At 46.2% G+C, this 17,465-nt stretch overlaps 2 protein-coding genes across 2 annotated transcripts; one reads left to right on the top strand and one right to left on the bottom strand.

Annotated features, from left to right (window-relative positions):
• Positions 1–4,281: 4,281 nt before the first annotated feature.
• Positions 4,282–6,122, top strand: EFCAB10 (EF-hand calcium binding domain 10). Its single transcript, XM_072361140.1, has 4 exons — positions 4,282–4,446; positions 4,611–4,775; positions 4,964–5,048; positions 5,586–6,122. Exons 1-4 carry the CDS (start codon positions 4,347–4,349, stop codon positions 5,617–5,619), a joined length of 384 nt encoding a protein of 127 aa, XP_072217241.1. The 5' UTR covers positions 4,282–4,346; the 3' UTR covers positions 5,620–6,122.
• Positions 6,112–17,228, bottom strand: RINT1 (RAD50 interactor 1). The gene is made up of 13 exons (XM_072361127.1): positions 16,729–17,228; positions 16,419–16,660; positions 15,383–15,556; positions 15,157–15,306; positions 13,093–13,249; positions 12,243–12,353; positions 11,825–12,050; positions 10,699–10,836; positions 9,656–9,855; positions 8,341–8,555; positions 7,624–7,804; positions 7,422–7,540; positions 6,112–6,790 (listed from the first exon to the last, which is right to left on the bottom strand). The coding sequence occupies exons 1-13, from the start codon at positions 16,903–16,905 to the stop codon at positions 6,574–6,576; spliced, it is 2,307 nt and encodes a 768-aa protein (XP_072217228.1). The 5' UTR covers positions 16,906–17,228; the 3' UTR covers positions 6,112–6,573.
• Positions 17,229–17,465: the final 237 nt, after the last annotated feature.

The following is a 17,465-nucleotide window of genomic DNA, read 5'->3' as shown; positions in this document are numbered from 1 at the left end:
ATGCGTTGCAGTGCTGCCCCTGGGGCTGACATGCAGAGCGCGGATGGATGCCAGCGCTGAGAGTCTGTGCCGGAGATCTGCCAGCTCCCTCTGCAGGGCTGAACTGATCTGGAAATGTTTTTGGCACTCGTGTCTAAAATATCCCTGTGCTTACACATCAGGACATGCATCCTCAGCCACCCAGCATTCTACACTGATCAGTCATGTTTAAGTTCCTTTGCTTAGCTGAATGTGTTTTCTTCTTATTGGTGTAAGAATTAACCTCACCAGAACTGCTGGGTTGGGGAATTCTGAGTTCAATGAGCAGTACAAATATATAGCCGGTCTTTTTTGCTGTTGTTAATTGTAAAAATGCAGCCTTTATCTCTGAGTGCTGCGATCCTTGTTCTGTGTAAAAGCCCCCTTCAGTTATGGCTCAGATGAGACGTACCCTGTTCGCTGCCTTGTGAGCTCTATGCGGAGCATTGCTGTTTTTTCTCTCAGCAAAGCTCTTCTGCAGGTCTGGGCAATGCATACATTTCGTGTTGTTCTCTTAGGAACAACGATTTTGGAGATACTGTAGGGGAGAGACATCATTGCAGCATGGTCTTGGAAGCAAGAAATCAAACTGGGGTTGTGTATGCGTGCGTTTAGAACAGGCAGAGGAGATAGCGAGCTGCCCTGGGTTACAGGAAACAAAAATAGGAAGGCTTTACCTTCCAGCTGAGCAGCCTTCTGTGTAATGTCTGGCTTGTTCTTGAAGTCTGTGGCAAAAGCTAATCCTGAACTTCCTCTTTACCGCACAGGATGTTTGGGCTGCTTATATTTTCATTTTTCTTTTTAGTCTTGTGTTTATCCTTTTTATTACGCAGCAGAGGAACCAAACGGCATTTGGTCACAGGAAATGTCGAAGGGAGCGATCTCCATGTAAGCTGCAGAGGCTTTGTGTTTGTAAGATGGTGTTTCTTACAGACAATAGAAATCAGGGCTACAACCAAGACAAGAGATTATTGCAGCCACGAGTTACTGGTTGCTCGCCATCATCGCTCACAGCCAGCAGAGGTCAAGGACCCTGCGTTTATTTTCCAAATGTGACTGAGTCATTTATTAGCGCTTGCAGCTTTGCTGTCCTGGTTTACAAGCTGTTCTCTGTTTGGTTTCCCACACCCTTCGGGGTTATGCAACAAGTATTTTGCTCGCAACAGTATTCCCCTATTATCTAACACGCTCTAAATGCCACCGGTTGCAGAGGTAAGCAAATCACGCCAGAACTCCTTTTTATTTATTGCACTCCAGTTCTTAGGCTTCTGTTCTTAGCAGGGAAATATTTGCTGTAGAAATCATTGCTGTCTGCAACCAGGATCTGTTTTACTCATCCGAATCTGTCAGGATTGACAACTGGCAGCCAGGCCAAGTACCAGTTCCAGAAATGTTTGGAGGAGATTCACGCAGCAGATTCAGACTTTTGAACTGTGTTTATTTCATGCATATTTCCCTGCTGTTTTTCTCCATGAGCACCTCCTGAAAGTTACAACTCCAAACAAGTACAGACCTCTTTGAAAACTTAATTTCCTAGGCTGAAAGCAGATGCAGCCGGTAACTTAGTAGCAGGCCCTGCTTTGAGTTCCCAGCTGCAGAATGCACGGTAGATGGCATGCATGCTCTCCTCGTTTCGTAACACATCACAAATTACATGGGCTGGATTCTCTTTTTTGGGGGAAGGAGGGTGGTGCCTTTTGTAGTGGTTAGGGCTGACCTGCAGTAACATGACGATGTAGTGTGTGAGCAGCTCTTCCCACAGAAGGGAGAAAGGAAGAATTCCAAAAGCCTTCCCCATTTCAAGGGAAGCTTGCCAGAAATCCTCAGGATCCGAGAGAGACTCATTTTGCAGGTAGAGCCACCAGAAGGGATTCCATGTGGTTTCCAACATCCTGCTGCCCCTTTGTGTGTTTTCCAAACCTGCCAGGCTTGGTTCTGAAGTGAAAGCAGGGTTTGGTTGATTCAGAGCAGCTCAGATTAATGTGGCACCACACGGGACTCGTTTTTCAGAAAAGCTGCTTGGCACAAACAAAGTAAATGTACAGGATGCTCCGGCTGCAAGGGCCTGGTGGTGTAAAAGCAGTAAGTGGCCAATAAACTTGTGAGTCCCGTGTGTCTGCAGCTGGGCCTGGACCCACTCGGGGAGGGGGAATAGTGACAAAGCATCCCGGCAGAAGAGGAGCCATCCTCCCTTCCCAGTGGCAAATTTACTCAGTGCTGATTTGGAGCACCGTGTCACAGGTGAGCACACGTGGCCTGGAAAGGATTACATCAACCCTTCAACCTTCCCTACCATAGTTGCAGGACACATCAGCCCATAGTCCTTAGATTCTCTCAACAACACAAAGCTTTCCATTCACTTGGGTTGTCTTGCAGAGCTGGACACTTGCAAAGAAAGCAAATAGCCAAAGGGAAGTGCTCCTTTCAGCCGAGAACAAGCCAAGTGTAGGTTTGCTCCTGAAGCATGTAACAGACTCGTGTTGGGCCTTTTATCTTAATGTTCTCCAAAGCCTCTTCTACTCTGCAGTGTTACTGGACCATTCACTCCCGTGAGTTCCAGTACTGATCTTCCAATCTCCAACTCCTTTCACCTGGTCTGGCCCAAAATTGCTTACAGGGTTGCCAGGGAATAAGAAAAAGTAAAAAGGAAACACAGTGTGTGAAGCTCTCGTTCCATCCACCTTGTCACTTGTCCTGACTTAGAGGATGCAGCAGCAGCCTGCCAGTACCCACAAGGAGGTCAGAGCCAGGCCCAGCTGTGCTGCATGGTGGGATGGCGAGAGGCAATGGGCATAAGCTGACACAAGGGGCGTTCAGGCTGGGTAAACAGAGAGACCTTTCCACCTTGGAAGCCACCACGTGTCAGCACTGCCTGCTTAGGTTCGTGCAATCTCCAACTTTTGAGGTTTATCAGGCCCAAAATGGATAAAGAAAGCCCTGAGCAACACGATCTGACCTCAGAGCTGAACTCTGCTTGGAGCAGGAAGCCGGACTACAGATCTCCTTTCCTACGATCCAAATGTGAAGGAAGAAGTGGCGGTGATTTATGCCCTCCCTCATCTAGCAACATCGCTTGAAGAAGTGCTCGGTGGGGTATTCCCCTAATACCAAACTCTCCTCATTGCTTGGTCTGTGTGTTATTCATTAGCCAGCTCTTTCAGCAGCCGTCATTCCCACTTGGAGCTGGTGACACTCCAAGCCTTACCATTGTGCTTCTCACTCCTCAGACATTCAATTGGGCTTTTTCCCAATCTCTCCCTAGGGATACATTGTGGCATTTCCTTTCCATTTACCTGCTTCATGTCTGAGGCTGCGCAGAGCGATCTTTGCAACATGGTCAAACTCCAGAACAGGGAACAACAGGTGGTGTAGAATCAGCATCCTGGAGATAGTAAAGTCATGACAGGACAATGCTACCGACTACCTGATCTTGCCTTCAAAGCCAGCCCCATTTTGGCTGGGGTGGGGGGAGGTGTTGACCAGAGGTCCATTCCACCCAAAATTATACTGCCACCCCATATAGCAGCCCTAGGCACCTTTCCAGCTCCTTTCCTATTGCTGTCGTCTCTTCCCACAGCCCCACACTACAGTCTTCTACCCCCTGAGCAGGAAAAATGCCCGTCTGCCAGTTCTCCCGTGCCAGCCAAACACAGCTGCAGCTGGCAGCATGGCTGCCTGCAGGCCCTGCTCCTCTTCGTTTCAGTCTTTAGGCCTGCTGGCAGCCTGTGTAGTCCTTTGTAATGAGACAGAAGGCTGAAGATATGCGTTGTGTCCTACAAGAGGCTCATCTCCTGGCACAGCAGATAGTAAGTAAGTCTTTCAGCAAAATTCAGTTTTAAATAAGAAACCAGTTCAGGTTAAACTCACAAAAATAGATTTGATCCTTGCGGTTGTGATTGAACCTGAATTAGCGGCACTGCTGTGGTGAACCCTTTTCAAAGAACGCTTTTCAAGGAAATAAATTGTTCTTTCTTAACAAAGAAATGGTACATATATATGTGTGTGTGTGTCCCCACGGGCTTCGCTTGGTGATTCTTGGAACCGTTCCTCACAGAAGCGCGCTGAGCCCTGCGGTCGCTGTGTGCTCACACTGCAGGTGTCAGCTTGTGGCGGCGCGTTCCGTGCTGGTTCCGGCTGCTGCCCGCTAAAGCAGAACCGCTCGGTACCACACGCCGTTTCCCCGCCCGAAGCCCGGACTCGCCGCCCCCTCCCGGCCCCGAGGGCCGCCCCGCTCCGCCCGCCCTCCTCTGGCAGCTCCGGGCGGCTCTGAGGGCTGCGAGGGGCGGCGCCGCGGCGGCTGTGGCGGCTCGGGCTCCTAGCAACGCGCCATGGCGGCGGGCGAGCAGCAGAGCCGCGAGTACCTGGAGCGCCACGGGCTGCCCGCGCTGCTGCACCGCCTCGCCGCGCTGCTACTGTACCACCGGCCCGGTGCGGACCCCCGGGGAGGGGCTGGGGGGAAACGGGGGACCGGGGGCGTTTATCGCCGCGCCCCGGAGGGATACGGGGAAGGAGACCCTCGGGGTGGCGGCGGGGAGGGGCCGGAAGGACGGGCTCGGAGCGCCCGCAGCAGCGCCGGCCTCGCTCCGTTGCAGAGCGGCCGCGGCAGTTCCTGCTCCAGACGCTGGAAGCGGTGCGCGCGGCGCGGCGAGGCGAGGCCGAGATGCCGTCCGTGCTGGACGAGGCGGATGTGGAGGCCGCGTTCCAGATGCTGGACGCCGCGGGGCGCGGCTTCGTCACGGGCCTGCAGTGCCGAGCAGGTCGGTCCCGTCGCACCAGGTTTCAGATCTCTGCGTGCGCGCACCGTAACGGCACCCGCACTTGTGCCGACACAGCCCGCGCTTCGGGATGTTAAAGATGTCTGCTTTCACAATGACGTCCAGGCCGCGTTCCGCTTTTAAATTAACCCTTCGAAGACGTGCTCAGGAGCCGCTTTCCTTCCCAACAGCTCTTGAGACGCTGGGGCTGAGCACGGCGGAGCTGCGCGTCGGGGATGAGGAGGAGGTCGGTCTGGCCGCGTTCAAGGAAGCGATGTGAGTGCCGTCCGAAGGGTCGGGCAGGAGCTGCTCCGTGGGGGTCACCCACTTTGCAGTGCAAGGCTTAAGGCGGTCGCTGCTGCAGCATGGTTGGGCTGCTGAGCTTTCGGGATCCGTGCGAAGCAGCTTTTCCCCATTTCCTCCCCTCACAACCCAGGCAGCATCAGGCAGCCCTGCAGGCCATAGCGGCATAGAATAGCTTGGGTTGTTAGGAACCCCAAGGATCCTAAGTTCCAACCCCCGGCACAGGCAGGCAGTGCCACCAGCCCCCAGCTCTGGTACCGGAGCAGGCTGCCCAGCGCCCCGGGAGGAAAGTCGTTGCTCTGGAAACGCAGCGTGTTCAAGCGAAGCTGTCATTGCCTGATGTTTTACCACAGCAGAGCAGTAACACGGCAATGAAGTGAGCTCCAGCTGGTTCTAATTGCTGATGGTTCCGGTGTGCTTCAAGGAACATTGTTTGGTAACTTACAGCCACCGTAAAAAAACAGACCAGTTATCCTAACTTGCCTAACCAGATGCTCTCTTCTGTCCTAGGATGAAAACGTTGCTGGAAGGCTGGACTGTGTAGTAATTCGAACAGTGCTCTGCTCCGTGTATGAAGAATAGCTATTTTGCTCCATCCATTTACTAGTGTGTCAAGCTGACTTTATTGCTATATGCACTTATTATTTTATGACTATATGCACTTATTTTTCCCCCTATCCATTTTAGCTGTCGGCTGAAAAGAACAAACAACACAAACACATTTATGCTTACCAGGCACTAGAAATGTATTAAGAGATAAGATCACCTGATTAAGTAGAAACCCCTTTTACAAATCCAGAATAAGTGCTCTGGCATTCCTTCCTCCAACTGCGGCCTTTCAGTGCTGGTACAAAAAAAAACATCACCAGCTTCAGCAACTTCAGCACGTTCATGTTTGGAGAAAGACAGCGTTGCCAGATAACAGCTTGTAAAGCTCAAGCATAAAGGAAATCCTGTTCAAAAAACAGAGGGCACTTTGGGACAGCAAAAGAAATAAATAAATTGAATTTTGAATTAGTATTAATAAAACAGTGATCTATTCCTTCATTCCATGCTGAATGAATTCCTTCATTCCTGTGCACATTTTAACACAGAACACCCATTGCATCAGGGATTCAGAAGTGGAAAACACCTGAGCTTTGGTGAGAGTACCCCAGCTGGCCATATGTACATAGCTGCACTCGCACACATGCACCTGTATTCATCACACCAAGGTGACAGCATGCCAGCACCACAAGGCAGGCCATCAGAGAACAAGTAACACTTTCATTAGTAATGAAGAGCCCGTCAGCTTCTAAGTGTGAAGACAAAGCAGTGATGGAAAACAAAGTAAGACCTGTGTGGTTGGTTAGAAGACAGGACCAGAGCATTTTCAAGTCATCTTTTTGGAACTGTATATAAAAGAAACTAAGCTTAGCTCACAGCAGTGACAGCTTGCTGCTTACTTTTTGGAAACAAGCGATCTAGGTTCAGTTTTAACCACTTTTGAAGAAAGTCTTTATTTGCTTGCAGTTGGCCAAATAGCTCTCAAATTGAGAAGAATCTCAACATCCTGTTGTGCTAATTTGTAAACTCCCAGTTCATTTAATGCTGCTGTTGCTGATGGCTGGTTTGGTTGTAACGGCGCTTCGCTTTCTGAGGCTGACTGCAGTACTTCCTTCAGAAGCAAGGCAGAACCAACATTCAGATTCAGGATGATGCAGGCTTCTTTGATGCTATATGGGGGGAAGAAGGTAGATGAGTAAAAGAAGCAACCATGGGATACTTAATTTTGTATGCCCAGCAACTAAGAAAAGAAGCTCCCACTGATTTCTGAAATGGGTCAAAAGTGCTGAAACTGGAAAGTACTGCATAAAACAATAACAAACATGAGGGTGGACAGTTATAGAACAAAGAGAAATGGTTTTAAACTGAGACAGGGGAGGTTTAGGTTAGATATTAGGAGGAAGTTTTCCTCTCAGAGGGTGGTGATGCACTGGAACAGGTTGCCCAAGGAGGTTGTGGATGCCCCATCCCTGCAGGCATTCAAGGCCAGGCTGGATGTGGCTCTGGGCAGCCTGGTCTGGTGGTTGGTGACCCTGCACATATCAGGGGGGTTGAAACTGGATGATCATCGAGGTCCTTTTCAACCCAGGCCATTCTATGATTCTATGAAATAGCTTATTTATTCTCGCTAAGTATTTTCTGTTATGAATGTCAACACTGTGCCTGCCTAGGAGCACAGATGATCCACATATTTTAAGTGTTTCTTCCCCTCTCAAACTGAAAAAATCCTTGATGATCTGTAAAACACATGCATCTGGACATTCTCGTTTGAAATAGTGACAGATGGGATTTCCTACTTACTGCTTGAAGTAGTTTTCTGGCCTCTTACAGTAGTGTGAAAACAAAGGAAAAAGATTTCTGCTCATGTCAAACTGAAGCTGTGCAGCTCCTCCTTCGTTGAAATGATTCGCCATGATTATCTGCCAACAGAAAGGGGTGTATCTTCTGTTTAGGCCAGCCACCGTCACCTACACTGTACCACGTGTATTTTGTGAACACCCACCTCCTGATATATGTAAGTGTCCACTTTCTCTGCGAGCATTTGCCAGAATATCTTGAACAGAGAGTGGCAGAGCTGCTGTTCTAGTTGCAGCAAGCGGTCTCGTAGAGTCAACAACATTGGGCAAGCTGTGCTTGATAAAGACATTACTGCCTGCTCTGCTTGAGACGGTAAAGATAACCACCTGAAAGAAATAGTCACATTGAATTCATTACAATGAAATTGTTCATATTACAATAGCTGAAGTTAAAATATCATTTAAACAAGTCTTAGCTGTTTTGTTCAGTGGTGCAGTTTTCTCCCTTTCCATGTCAAGGCTAAAAGTAACCACTGAGCTACTGTACTGGTTTACTGAAGTATTTTAGGAACTCATCTTCAACAGTCAAGAAACCTCACAATTCTGTGAAGACAGAAGCAGTCACTACATGCCACTTTTAATACTACTTTGAAGAGAATAATTCTCATCTGAACTGTACTAATCCTGTTTTGTTTTTTTTAAGGTAATGTGCCCATTTATTGCAGATGTACTTTAGAAAGCATAATGTTAAATAGCTCTGAAGTAAGCGTAAAAACAAACCTTCAGATGCTTACTACTCTGAGCCCTTCCTATTCAGAAAACTGATTTTTCTTATTTTTCCATTCTTGCCTTTATTTGCCTCAGGGTTTTTAACTGAAAAAAAAATACTGCAACATGAGAAGAGTGTGAGCAGACGGAGTCACCTCTCTTTTTTGTACAGCTTTGCAGCATCTGTGACCTCTTTGAAGACGTGGCACACTTGACGACTCAACATATCGTGTTTCAGGCGTTCCAGGAGGTTGATCATTTCATCAAAGACAGAACTCTCCATTGAAGCCAGCTGCCCTAGCTGCAGCTGGCTGACAGCATCGCTTTCTGCACAGACCTCCAGTTCAGCCTGCTGTAGCTGCAAGAAGAACTGGAGAAAGACAATCAGGTGTAAGTACTACCAAAGGTAATCTTAATTGAACTTTTCATTTGTTCTTTAACAGGGAGGGTTCTAGAAAACACTCTTCTAATAATCTCATCATCTTACAATTTTAAGATGATAAAAACAATTTCCGCATGGTCCCCATGTCTGTAAAAACAAAGCACTGTGCTTTAATCCTAACGGTGTAACTGATACGGGTTTCAAATACAACAGCAGACAGGTCAAAGGAACAGATGCAGAGAAATACTGGGTAGATGCTTTAAGACAGCAGAACGCTTTCAAACAGTCAAAATCCCTTGCCCTTGTCCCCATCCCATCTGCAACAATAAACTAGAACTTAAAATTTCTTTTAGAATTGATGTCTCGTTACACCATAAGTTTGCTGATCTGACAACAGCAAGGGAATGGGTTAAGTTTAACATGACAGCAGTAAGGATCTCCATTTTGCTTCTAAGAACATCAAGACGTTTATGTAGATGCAGCTATGTAATATGAAGGCTGCTCTCCCCTCAAATCAAGATGATCTCCTAGAACCACAGTTTCCTGTGAAGGTAAAAAAAGTCTGGAGGCTGCTTGTCCCACACACAGTGCCTGTTTCTATACCTTTCACATCCAATGGTTGTATGACCTTGTGTCACAGTAATCACAGAACAGCTGAGTAGCCACCAGGCTATTACACAGCAAAATAATTCACACCAAAAACCAGTTATCAATGAGTGGTGTTCCTGCACACCTAGTCTGAGCCATAACACAGGTACGCACACCAAATCCATTTAAGGTAACTGAGCACAGGAATTCAAGAAACGTGTGTATGCTGCTGCTCCATGCACTTCAACCAGCAGTACTCAGATCTCTAAAAACAACCTGCTTACTTTTACAATACAGAGCATGTACAGACACCACCTTTTTGGCTGTTCAGACCATTCCACTCCTCCAGCCCTCTTTGCATATCTTTACCAGCTTTACTGTTAATAAAGCTTAGACATCAACAAGCTTTACTGTTAATAAAGCTTAGACATCAAGTAGTAATCTACCAATATCTGTTTTTGTTCAAACTGAATTCATATTAAAACAAAATAATTACTTACTACATTGTCAGCCCAGTCAGCCAGCACAGTTGCTATGTAGTTAACGGCATTGAGGATCGCACAGTATCGGAAGCCTAAAGAATCTCTACTCTCTTCCTTCATTACTTGAGTTAATCGTATCCTAAAATCATCAACCAGCTCTTTCTGTAGCCCCAGGAACTGCAGTTTTCTGGAAGCTGTTGGAAGATTCTTATACCTGTCTGGGAATTAATATAATGTTATAATATAATATCAATATAATGTTTGGTATTTTCCAGCACTGAAGAAAGATGTTTTGAACAAGAAACACTACTAGCAGTTTATGTATATATATCCTTACTACTCTATCAGACAGCTTTTAGCTTCAAAACACACAACTCACAACAGTATCAAGGAAACTACTCGCTGCAAAAGCTAAATATGTAACCAAACAACATAACTGGGATTTCCGTCCCATCATGGTTCTGTACTGCACTCTAACGCTTTAAGTAATGTTACCACAGCTCACCATCTAGCAGCCTCGTGGGGCCCCTGAAGCCAGATGCAGAGTAAGACAAAGGCAGTGAGTATGCAAACAAGGGCCTTCTGAAAACATCCCTGCTCTTATTCTAAACAGCTATTAAGTAACATCTGCTTCTTAAGTTCTCACAGATTGAAAAGGAATAGTAAGGTATTTTATTGGTACATTGTAACAAGTTGTAACATCTCTACCATTAGGGTGGTAAATATCAAATGTCATTTCTCAGCTGTTACTTCCTAAATATGCCACTAGCTCCAGATTCTTTGCCCTAATATTTGCGTCCAAAACACAAGAGGAACAGGAAACTGTTTATTTTAACTATCACAACACTGCAACAATTCTATGTGGTGATTGTTGCTCACACAAGGAATCTTCAATACAGCAATCAATTAGCTGCCATTTTTCTGCTTCTCATTAACAGGAACACCCATAGGTTAGCATTTACCTGCTATAACTAACAACATAGGTTAGCAGTTACCTGCTATAACTAATAACATAGGTTAGCAGTTACCTGCTATAACTAACAATGTAGGTTAGCAGTTACCTGTTATAACTAATAACAGAGTCATAAACGTTTCTGCGCAGTCTGGGACTTTCATCTCATCCACATCACTGATATCTTTGTACTGTGATACCCAAGCAGCCTCTGATGAAAGCATAGAGTCCATTTTCTGAAGAGCAACTGAGATGCAAAAGAATTGTAAATGCTGTTAGTACTTAATAATAACAATTATCTAAAGCCCAAAAAACATAAACATCTTTATCTCCAGTACGTTGATAAACCCCAGCTGCCTCATCCTTTTCGTAAGAGAGGTGCTACAGTCCTCTGATCATCTTCATGGCCCTGTGCTCCCACACTCTGATAGCTCCACATCATCCTTGCACTGGGGGCCCCAGGCCTGGAAGCAGTGCTCCACGTGGGGCCTCACAAGGGCAGAGTAGAGGGGAAAGGTGATGAGATCTCCTGGAGCCCCCTCTTCTCCAGACTGAACAGCCCCAGCTCTCAGCCTGTCCTCACAATAGAAGTGCTCCAGTCCCTTCAACATCTTGGTGACCCTACGCTGGACTCTTTCCAGTGTGTCCATGTCTCCCCACATAATGGTGGCGGGGAAAGAACTAGACACAGTACTACTGCAGGAGTAGTGGTCTCACCAATACTGAGCATGGAGGGAAGGAAGGATCATCTCTCTTGAACTGCTGGCAATACTTTGCCTAGTGCAGAACACCATTAGCCTTCAGGACAGCAACAGAACACTGTTAGTTCATGTTCAACTTAGTGTCCACCAGGGCTTCTACATCCCTTTCTGCAGAACAGCTTTCCAGCTGGGTGGCCTCCATTATGTCCTTGTGCCAGCAGTTGTTTCTCACCATAACCAGCCCACCTCTCCAGCCTGTCCAAAGCCCTCTGGATAGCAGCACAGCCCCCTGGAGAATCAGCCACTTCCCATAGTTCTGTATCATCTGCAAGTTTACTGAAGGTGCACTCTACCCCACTGTCCAGATGTTAAGCAGGACTGCACCCAATGCTGACCCCTGGGCATTCTACTCACTGCTGACCTCAAAAACATGTCTTTTGTAGTTCAAGTGGCTTATCCTGCCTGAGGAATATATATATTGCCCAATCAGAATGAAAACATATACAGACCAACAAAATTCCTTCCAAGTCTTACATTTCTTTTCCACTGTTAGCCATCTCTGGAAGCAGGACTCTTCTGAGAGAATATGCATGCAGCTGGGAAAGCTGCTGAGATAACCATGAACACTGTATAGCTCTCTCTCAAATAGAAGTACCTCATCCACAAGGTGACAAAAGAGAGTGTCATCGTATAACAGGAATGGAATATCAGCAGCCAGCTTCTCCAAAATCAGCATTACCAGAGCACGAGAGAATTCGAGCTTTTAAAAGAAAAAAAAAGTGAACAGAAAAATCAGAGGTAGATATGTATAAACGTGCAAATGTATTTAACTTCTAAAACTGTTGCTGGACTGCGCTAAGTCTCACTGCACACTAAGTAAAATCAGCTGGAGTGCTTGCACAAGCTGCCTGTGTAGGTATTTATACACACACAAAACCACTGAAGTGCTTACCCCAGCATTCACTGGCGATCCTGCCTTGTCCAATATTGGCTGGATTTTGTCATCAAGGAACTTGGCGTGATTTCCAATCCACATGAGCACTTGTGTTAAATACCACTCAGGCTTATTTAAAAAAGAAAATTAAATTAGTAAACTCACTGATATACATAACACTATCAAAAATACGCTGTAGTAGCAACTGTCAGAGTGCAAATACACTTTGATTTGCCCAAGACTGTCAACACGAACACACGGATTTGTACATCTAAACTCTTACAAAAAATGGCTCTCATATCCTGCTGCAGAAGCATTACAGCAGCACTAACGTTATGCTTGTAAGAAACCTGCTTAAATGACAATTCTTGGATGAAAAGACTCAGCCTTTGGAGATAACTCATACAAAAAGCATGTCAATTTCCAACCAGTAAACTGGACACATGTCAAACAGAATTATACCCATTATATACCAGCAGCAGGATCCAGTACTTTCAGTCACATGAACGTTGCAGAACACAACAAAAAAAATCAAAGTCAGAGCCTTACACAATCTTTGAGTTCCAGCAATACTGAACACTGCAAAACGATTTGTAAAGACAAAGACGAAATTTCTCTGTGCTTCTGAAATGATGGGAGTGAACGCAGTAATGATTTCAAAAAGATTTAGGTAAGAAAAACATTGCCTAGCCCAGAAAAGATGTGAATCCTCTCAAAGGTCTCCAAGCACTGCCTTGATGCCTGTCCACAGTACGTACAAGTACCACATATTTTAAGAAACTGAATTTCCAAAATGAAAGCATGAAAGCTACGTAATTTAATGCTGCTAAAAATAGTAGCAATAAAATTAAACTGTTTTTTTCCATACCTTGCTTAACACATTGGTTGGTTTATTTCCAGTGAAATGGTACCGGAATCTTTTCTGAAGAGGATTCAGCATGATCTGTATTGGAAGGATAATAGGTGGTGATGGGGGCAAGGCGTACTTTTCTGGCAGCTGTTTGGGTTTGGTTAACAGTTCATCTCTAAGTTTGACAGTCAAGGAGAAATGCTGAATTTCTCTGTAAGTATGATTTAAATACAACGGGTTCACAAAAACAAATATGTTTTAGCTCTACCTCACTGACTGAAGGCAGTATTACACAAGCTATAAAATGCCTCCAATTTGTACAATATTCAAAACATTTCAGTTTTATAAAATATTTAACATAACTCTGGCTGCTAAGAGTTATACAATTTAAGTCACTGAAGTCAGTATGGTTTAGGAAATCAGTATCACGAAAAGAAACAGAACCCCACCATCACTCCCAAACCTGTACCCAAGAGACACGTCCATCCAAAAAAAAAAGCTCGAGTTTTCTCTCTGCCTGATTTTACCCTCAAACTAAAGGAACTGGATGAGCAGCATCTTCTGATTTACCTCAAAGGCAGATCAGGATCGCAGGATAGAATCACAGAATCACCAAGGTTGAAAGACTCCCAAGGCCATCCAGTCCAACCACCCGCCTACCACCAATACCACCAATATTTTTCCACTAACCCACATCCCTTAGTACAACATCTGAATGTTTCTTAACACCTCCATGGACAGTGACTCCACCACCTTCCTGGGCAGCTCATTCCCATGCCTGACCACTCTTTCAGAGAAGAAATTGTTCCTAATATTCAACCTGAATCTCCCCTGGCACAACTTGAGACAATTTCCTCATCCTATCACCAGTTACACCGATCTCCATTCAAGCAGTTGTAGAGAGAGCTGAAGTCTCCCCCGAGCCTCTTCTTCTCCAGACAGAACAATCACACTTCCCTCAGCCATTTCTCACAAGACTTGTGCTCCAGACATCTCAACAGACTTGTCCCTCTTCTCTGGACACACTTCAAGGCCTCAGTGTTTTTCTTGTGGTGAGTGATTCTGTGATTCTGTGAGTGGCCCAAAACTGAACAAAGTACTCGAGGTGCGGCCTCACCAGAGCTGAGTACAGGGGGACAATCACTTCCCTGCTCCTGCTGGCAACACTATTTCTTATACAAGCCAGGATGCCATTGGCCTTCTTGGCCACCTGGGTGCACTGCTGGCTCACGTTTAGCCAAGAACCAACCAACACCCCCAAGACCATTTCTTGCACTCTGCCTATAGTGTTATCTGAGGTTGTTGTGGCCAAAGTGCAGTACCCAGTCCTTGTCATTAATGAACTTAATTCCACTGGCCTCAGCCCACTGACTCAGCCTGTCCAGATCCATCTGTAGGGCCTCACTACCCCCACGCAGATTCACACTTCCTTCCAACTTGGTGTCATCTGCAAACTTATGAGGGTGCACTCAATGCCCCCATCCAGGTCCTCAATAAAGCAACTGAACAGAACGTGCTCCAGTACCGGCCCCTGGGGAACACCAAGGGGCCACCACTCATGGTCTCTCACCAGCTGGATTTAGCTCCACTCACTACCGCTCTCTCAGCCCAGTGATCCAGTCAGTTCTTTACTCAGCAAAGAGTACCTGTCCAAGCCACAGCCTGACGGTTTCTCCAGAATACCGAGTGAGACAGCGCCAAAGGCTGTGCTGAAGTCTAGGCAGACTGTCAACAGCCTTTGCCTCATCCACAAGGCAGATCTCTCAATCACAGAAGGAGATCCTATTGCTGCTGAATTAAAATAGTTCTGTTTCTTATAATTCCCTTCTGAGTCACACATACACTTTCAACTCTCCCTTCTGGCATGGGACATATTAAAGTGATTAACACTTCTTTGAATTCTAGCTCTGTTCACTTATTATCGCGTGTATGAAAAAGTACATTCTAATGTTAATACAAATGAACAAAGCAACAAATTCAATTTGTCTTTTTTCTTTAGGGAGAACAGTTTTACAGCTTTCCATGAGAATGTGCATCTGTGACATTTATTACCCTCACAGACCATTACTTTTTAAAGGATACGATGTTTGCAGCTTCAGGAGCTGACAGAACAACATCTCTAAATTGTTGTAAACATCAGAAGCATTGGCTGGTGCAGTAAGGCCAAACGCCTGAGACTGTGGTGGCCCCACAAATGGCCAACGAAGCTGGGTCAGCACTTCTTCAAAGTCACTGCAACACAAAACACGCACTTTACCACCAAGCTACAGCACAACATGAGATGAGGGAGTGATGAGACGTCCTGTACCTTGACAACTTGTCCTTAAGAATTTTATGCCAAAATTTAACAGTGGATCTCACAAACGAAAGAAGATGAGAACAAGACGACTCCTGAAGTCTAATATCCAGTTCTGCCATAGATGCTAGAGTACTGGCTGCCTCCGGAACATTGTTGGTCATCAGATACTGCTGAATGTTATCACTATAAAAACAAGAACATAAATACATGAAGAGTTGAGACCAAAATTCACTAAAGATATCACAAAAGAATCATCTGCGTACTGAGAAATTGACAGAAAACGTGCTCAATCTGAAATATTTTAACGAGGTTACCACTGCCACCACATACATCCTACAGCAAGGATTCACGAACCAAGTTCTTTGTGTAAAGTTCATTAAGTGGCTGAGAGCCTGTCACAAAAGACCTGAAGGCAGAAGGAAAGAAGGGAGGCCCAAAGTTCTTTGAAGCACTGCTCTTTATGTAACTTGTTCAAAGATCTGCTTTTTCTCACGCTTCCCAGGAGGAGAACTGGAAGAAAGTTTCAGCCTGCAGCAGACCTGTCATATTTTCATAGCTCAGACCAAGTCGTTTCATAACTTAAGTCTCTCTGTACAAAATTTGACCCAAAGGTACCTTCCAATTTCTGACATTCTTTAGCAGCATTACACAAAGTTTTCCACTGAAAGCTACAAATCACATGAACTAAGACGGCACTGTTCACTCTCATTAGGATAAAATCAGTGTGCCAGAATGAAAACTCAGAATCACAAAGTCTGAAGCCTAACATTTCCGCTCAAGATATTCAAGTATTATTTTAGTTCTTACGCCGTAATTTACAATGGGCGAAAAAGTTCCATCCATGTATCATCACAGTTACTGCTCTCTTCCTTCAACCAGAGCAATAACTTCCAGTTCTCACCAGAGAACACGTTGACAGTTTATATGACCAGATGACAACTTGCTGTTCTCGTGTATTTCTTAAATTTGATTATCTAACACTGAATCTTTGAACTAGCTGTGTGATATCACTAGTAAGCATTCTCCATAAGCACGTTGGCTTTACCTTAACTCTTCTATTTGGGAAATCCATTTCAGATAGGACAGGTGACGCTCGATCTCCTCCACCTGGCTGATGAGCACCCCGAGATCCTCCATCCACGGCTCAGCTTTCTCTAAGTGGCTGCTGATGGAATCGGACAGGAGAGTTTCTTCCTCTAGAAGCCGATTCAGAGATTTTGTTGAGTCCTCTGCATTCTTTAAGGCGTTCTGAATTCTTTTAGGGACTTCGGATGAAACTGTGAGAACCTGCATTTACAGACAGACATTAAGCCTCGCACAGAAACACCGCGCCGAGAAAGAGCACAGGCGCTTACCTGTTCTTCCAGCTGCCTTTTGTTTTCAGACAGCTTTTCAATGAGGCTGCCCAGCTTCTTCAGCGAGTCGTAGTCATTCCCAACTTCTCTTTCCACAAATTCCGAAACGTAGTACGGGATATCGCAGCGATCCGGATCTCTAACGACTTCTCTCTTCGACACATTAACGGCTGCCATGCCTTCTTTTTCCGCAATGTTATTTATGTAATTTCTACTTGGTTACCACTATCAACTACCGACCTACTGAGGACACGGGACTCCAGGGAATGCAGAGCGATTCCTCTTAACCTGAACGTTAAACGAGGCCTTTAATACTGGCTTCAGTGAGAAGAGAAGGACAGCTCAGGACAGGACAGGACAGCTCAGGACAGCTCAGCGCCACTCGGGCCCATCCGCCGGCCCTGCAGCACCGCGCTCCCTGCGCGGCCCGGCCGCGTCAGCACAGCGCAGCCGAAGGACGCAGCGGCTGAGGTGCGCGTCAGCACAGCCTGGGCGGGGCCAGAGGCGCATGCGCGCCCGCCTCCTCCCCTGCCCCCCCCACCGGCCGCGCCCGCCGCCTCCTCGCAGCTCCCCGCTCCCGCCGGCGGGCGGCGCCGCGACAACTGCCGCCCTGAGGGAGCTTCCCCCCTTCATGAAACCTCCCCGCCGGTTCAGGAGCCGGAAGCCGGCGGGCGGTGTCGGGCCGGAGCCATAAGCCCATCCTCAGAGCGCACGGAGCCGGGAGCACCTTCCGTTCA

The sequence above is a fragment of the Excalfactoria chinensis genome, chromosome 1 (assembly GCF_039878825.1).
Source record: "Excalfactoria chinensis isolate bCotChi1 chromosome 1, bCotChi1.hap2, whole genome shotgun sequence".
Taxonomy (NCBI): domain Eukaryota; kingdom Metazoa; phylum Chordata; class Aves; order Galliformes; family Phasianidae; genus Excalfactoria; species Excalfactoria chinensis.
The sequence above is the reverse complement of the archived record's forward strand: the minus strand, read 5'-3'. Positions and strand labels throughout refer to the sequence as shown.

What these genes read in the sequence shown, in the direction of transcription:
- EFCAB10 (XM_072361140.1), top strand. Translation starts at nt 4,347, where the DNA reads ATGGCGGCGGGCGAGCAGCAGAGCCGCGAGTACCTGGAGCGCCACGGG. An exon ending in GGGCCTGCAGTGCCGAGCAG is followed by an intron (nt 4,776 to 4,963) that starts GTCGGTCCCGTC and finishes CCTTCCCAACAG; the next exon opens with CTCTTGAGACGCTGGGGCTG. An exon ending in GCCGCGTTCAAGGAAGCGAT is followed by an intron (nt 5,049 to 5,585) that starts GTGAGTGCCGTC and finishes CTTCTGTCCTAG; the next exon opens with GATGAAAACGTTGCTGGAAG.
- RINT1 (XM_072361127.1), bottom strand. Translation starts at nt 16,905, where the DNA reads ATGGCAGCCGTTAATGTGTCGAAGAGAGAAGTCGTTAGAGATCCGGAT. An exon ending in AAAGGCAGCTGGAAGAACAG is followed by an intron (nt 16,661 to 16,728) that starts GTAAGCGCCTGT and finishes CTGTAAATGCAG; the next exon opens with GTTCTCACAGTTTCATCCGA. An exon ending in CCAGAAAACTACTTCAAGCA is followed by an intron (nt 6,791 to 7,421) that starts GTAAGTAGGAAA and finishes CCCCCCATATAG; the next exon opens with CATCAAAGAAGCCTGCATCA.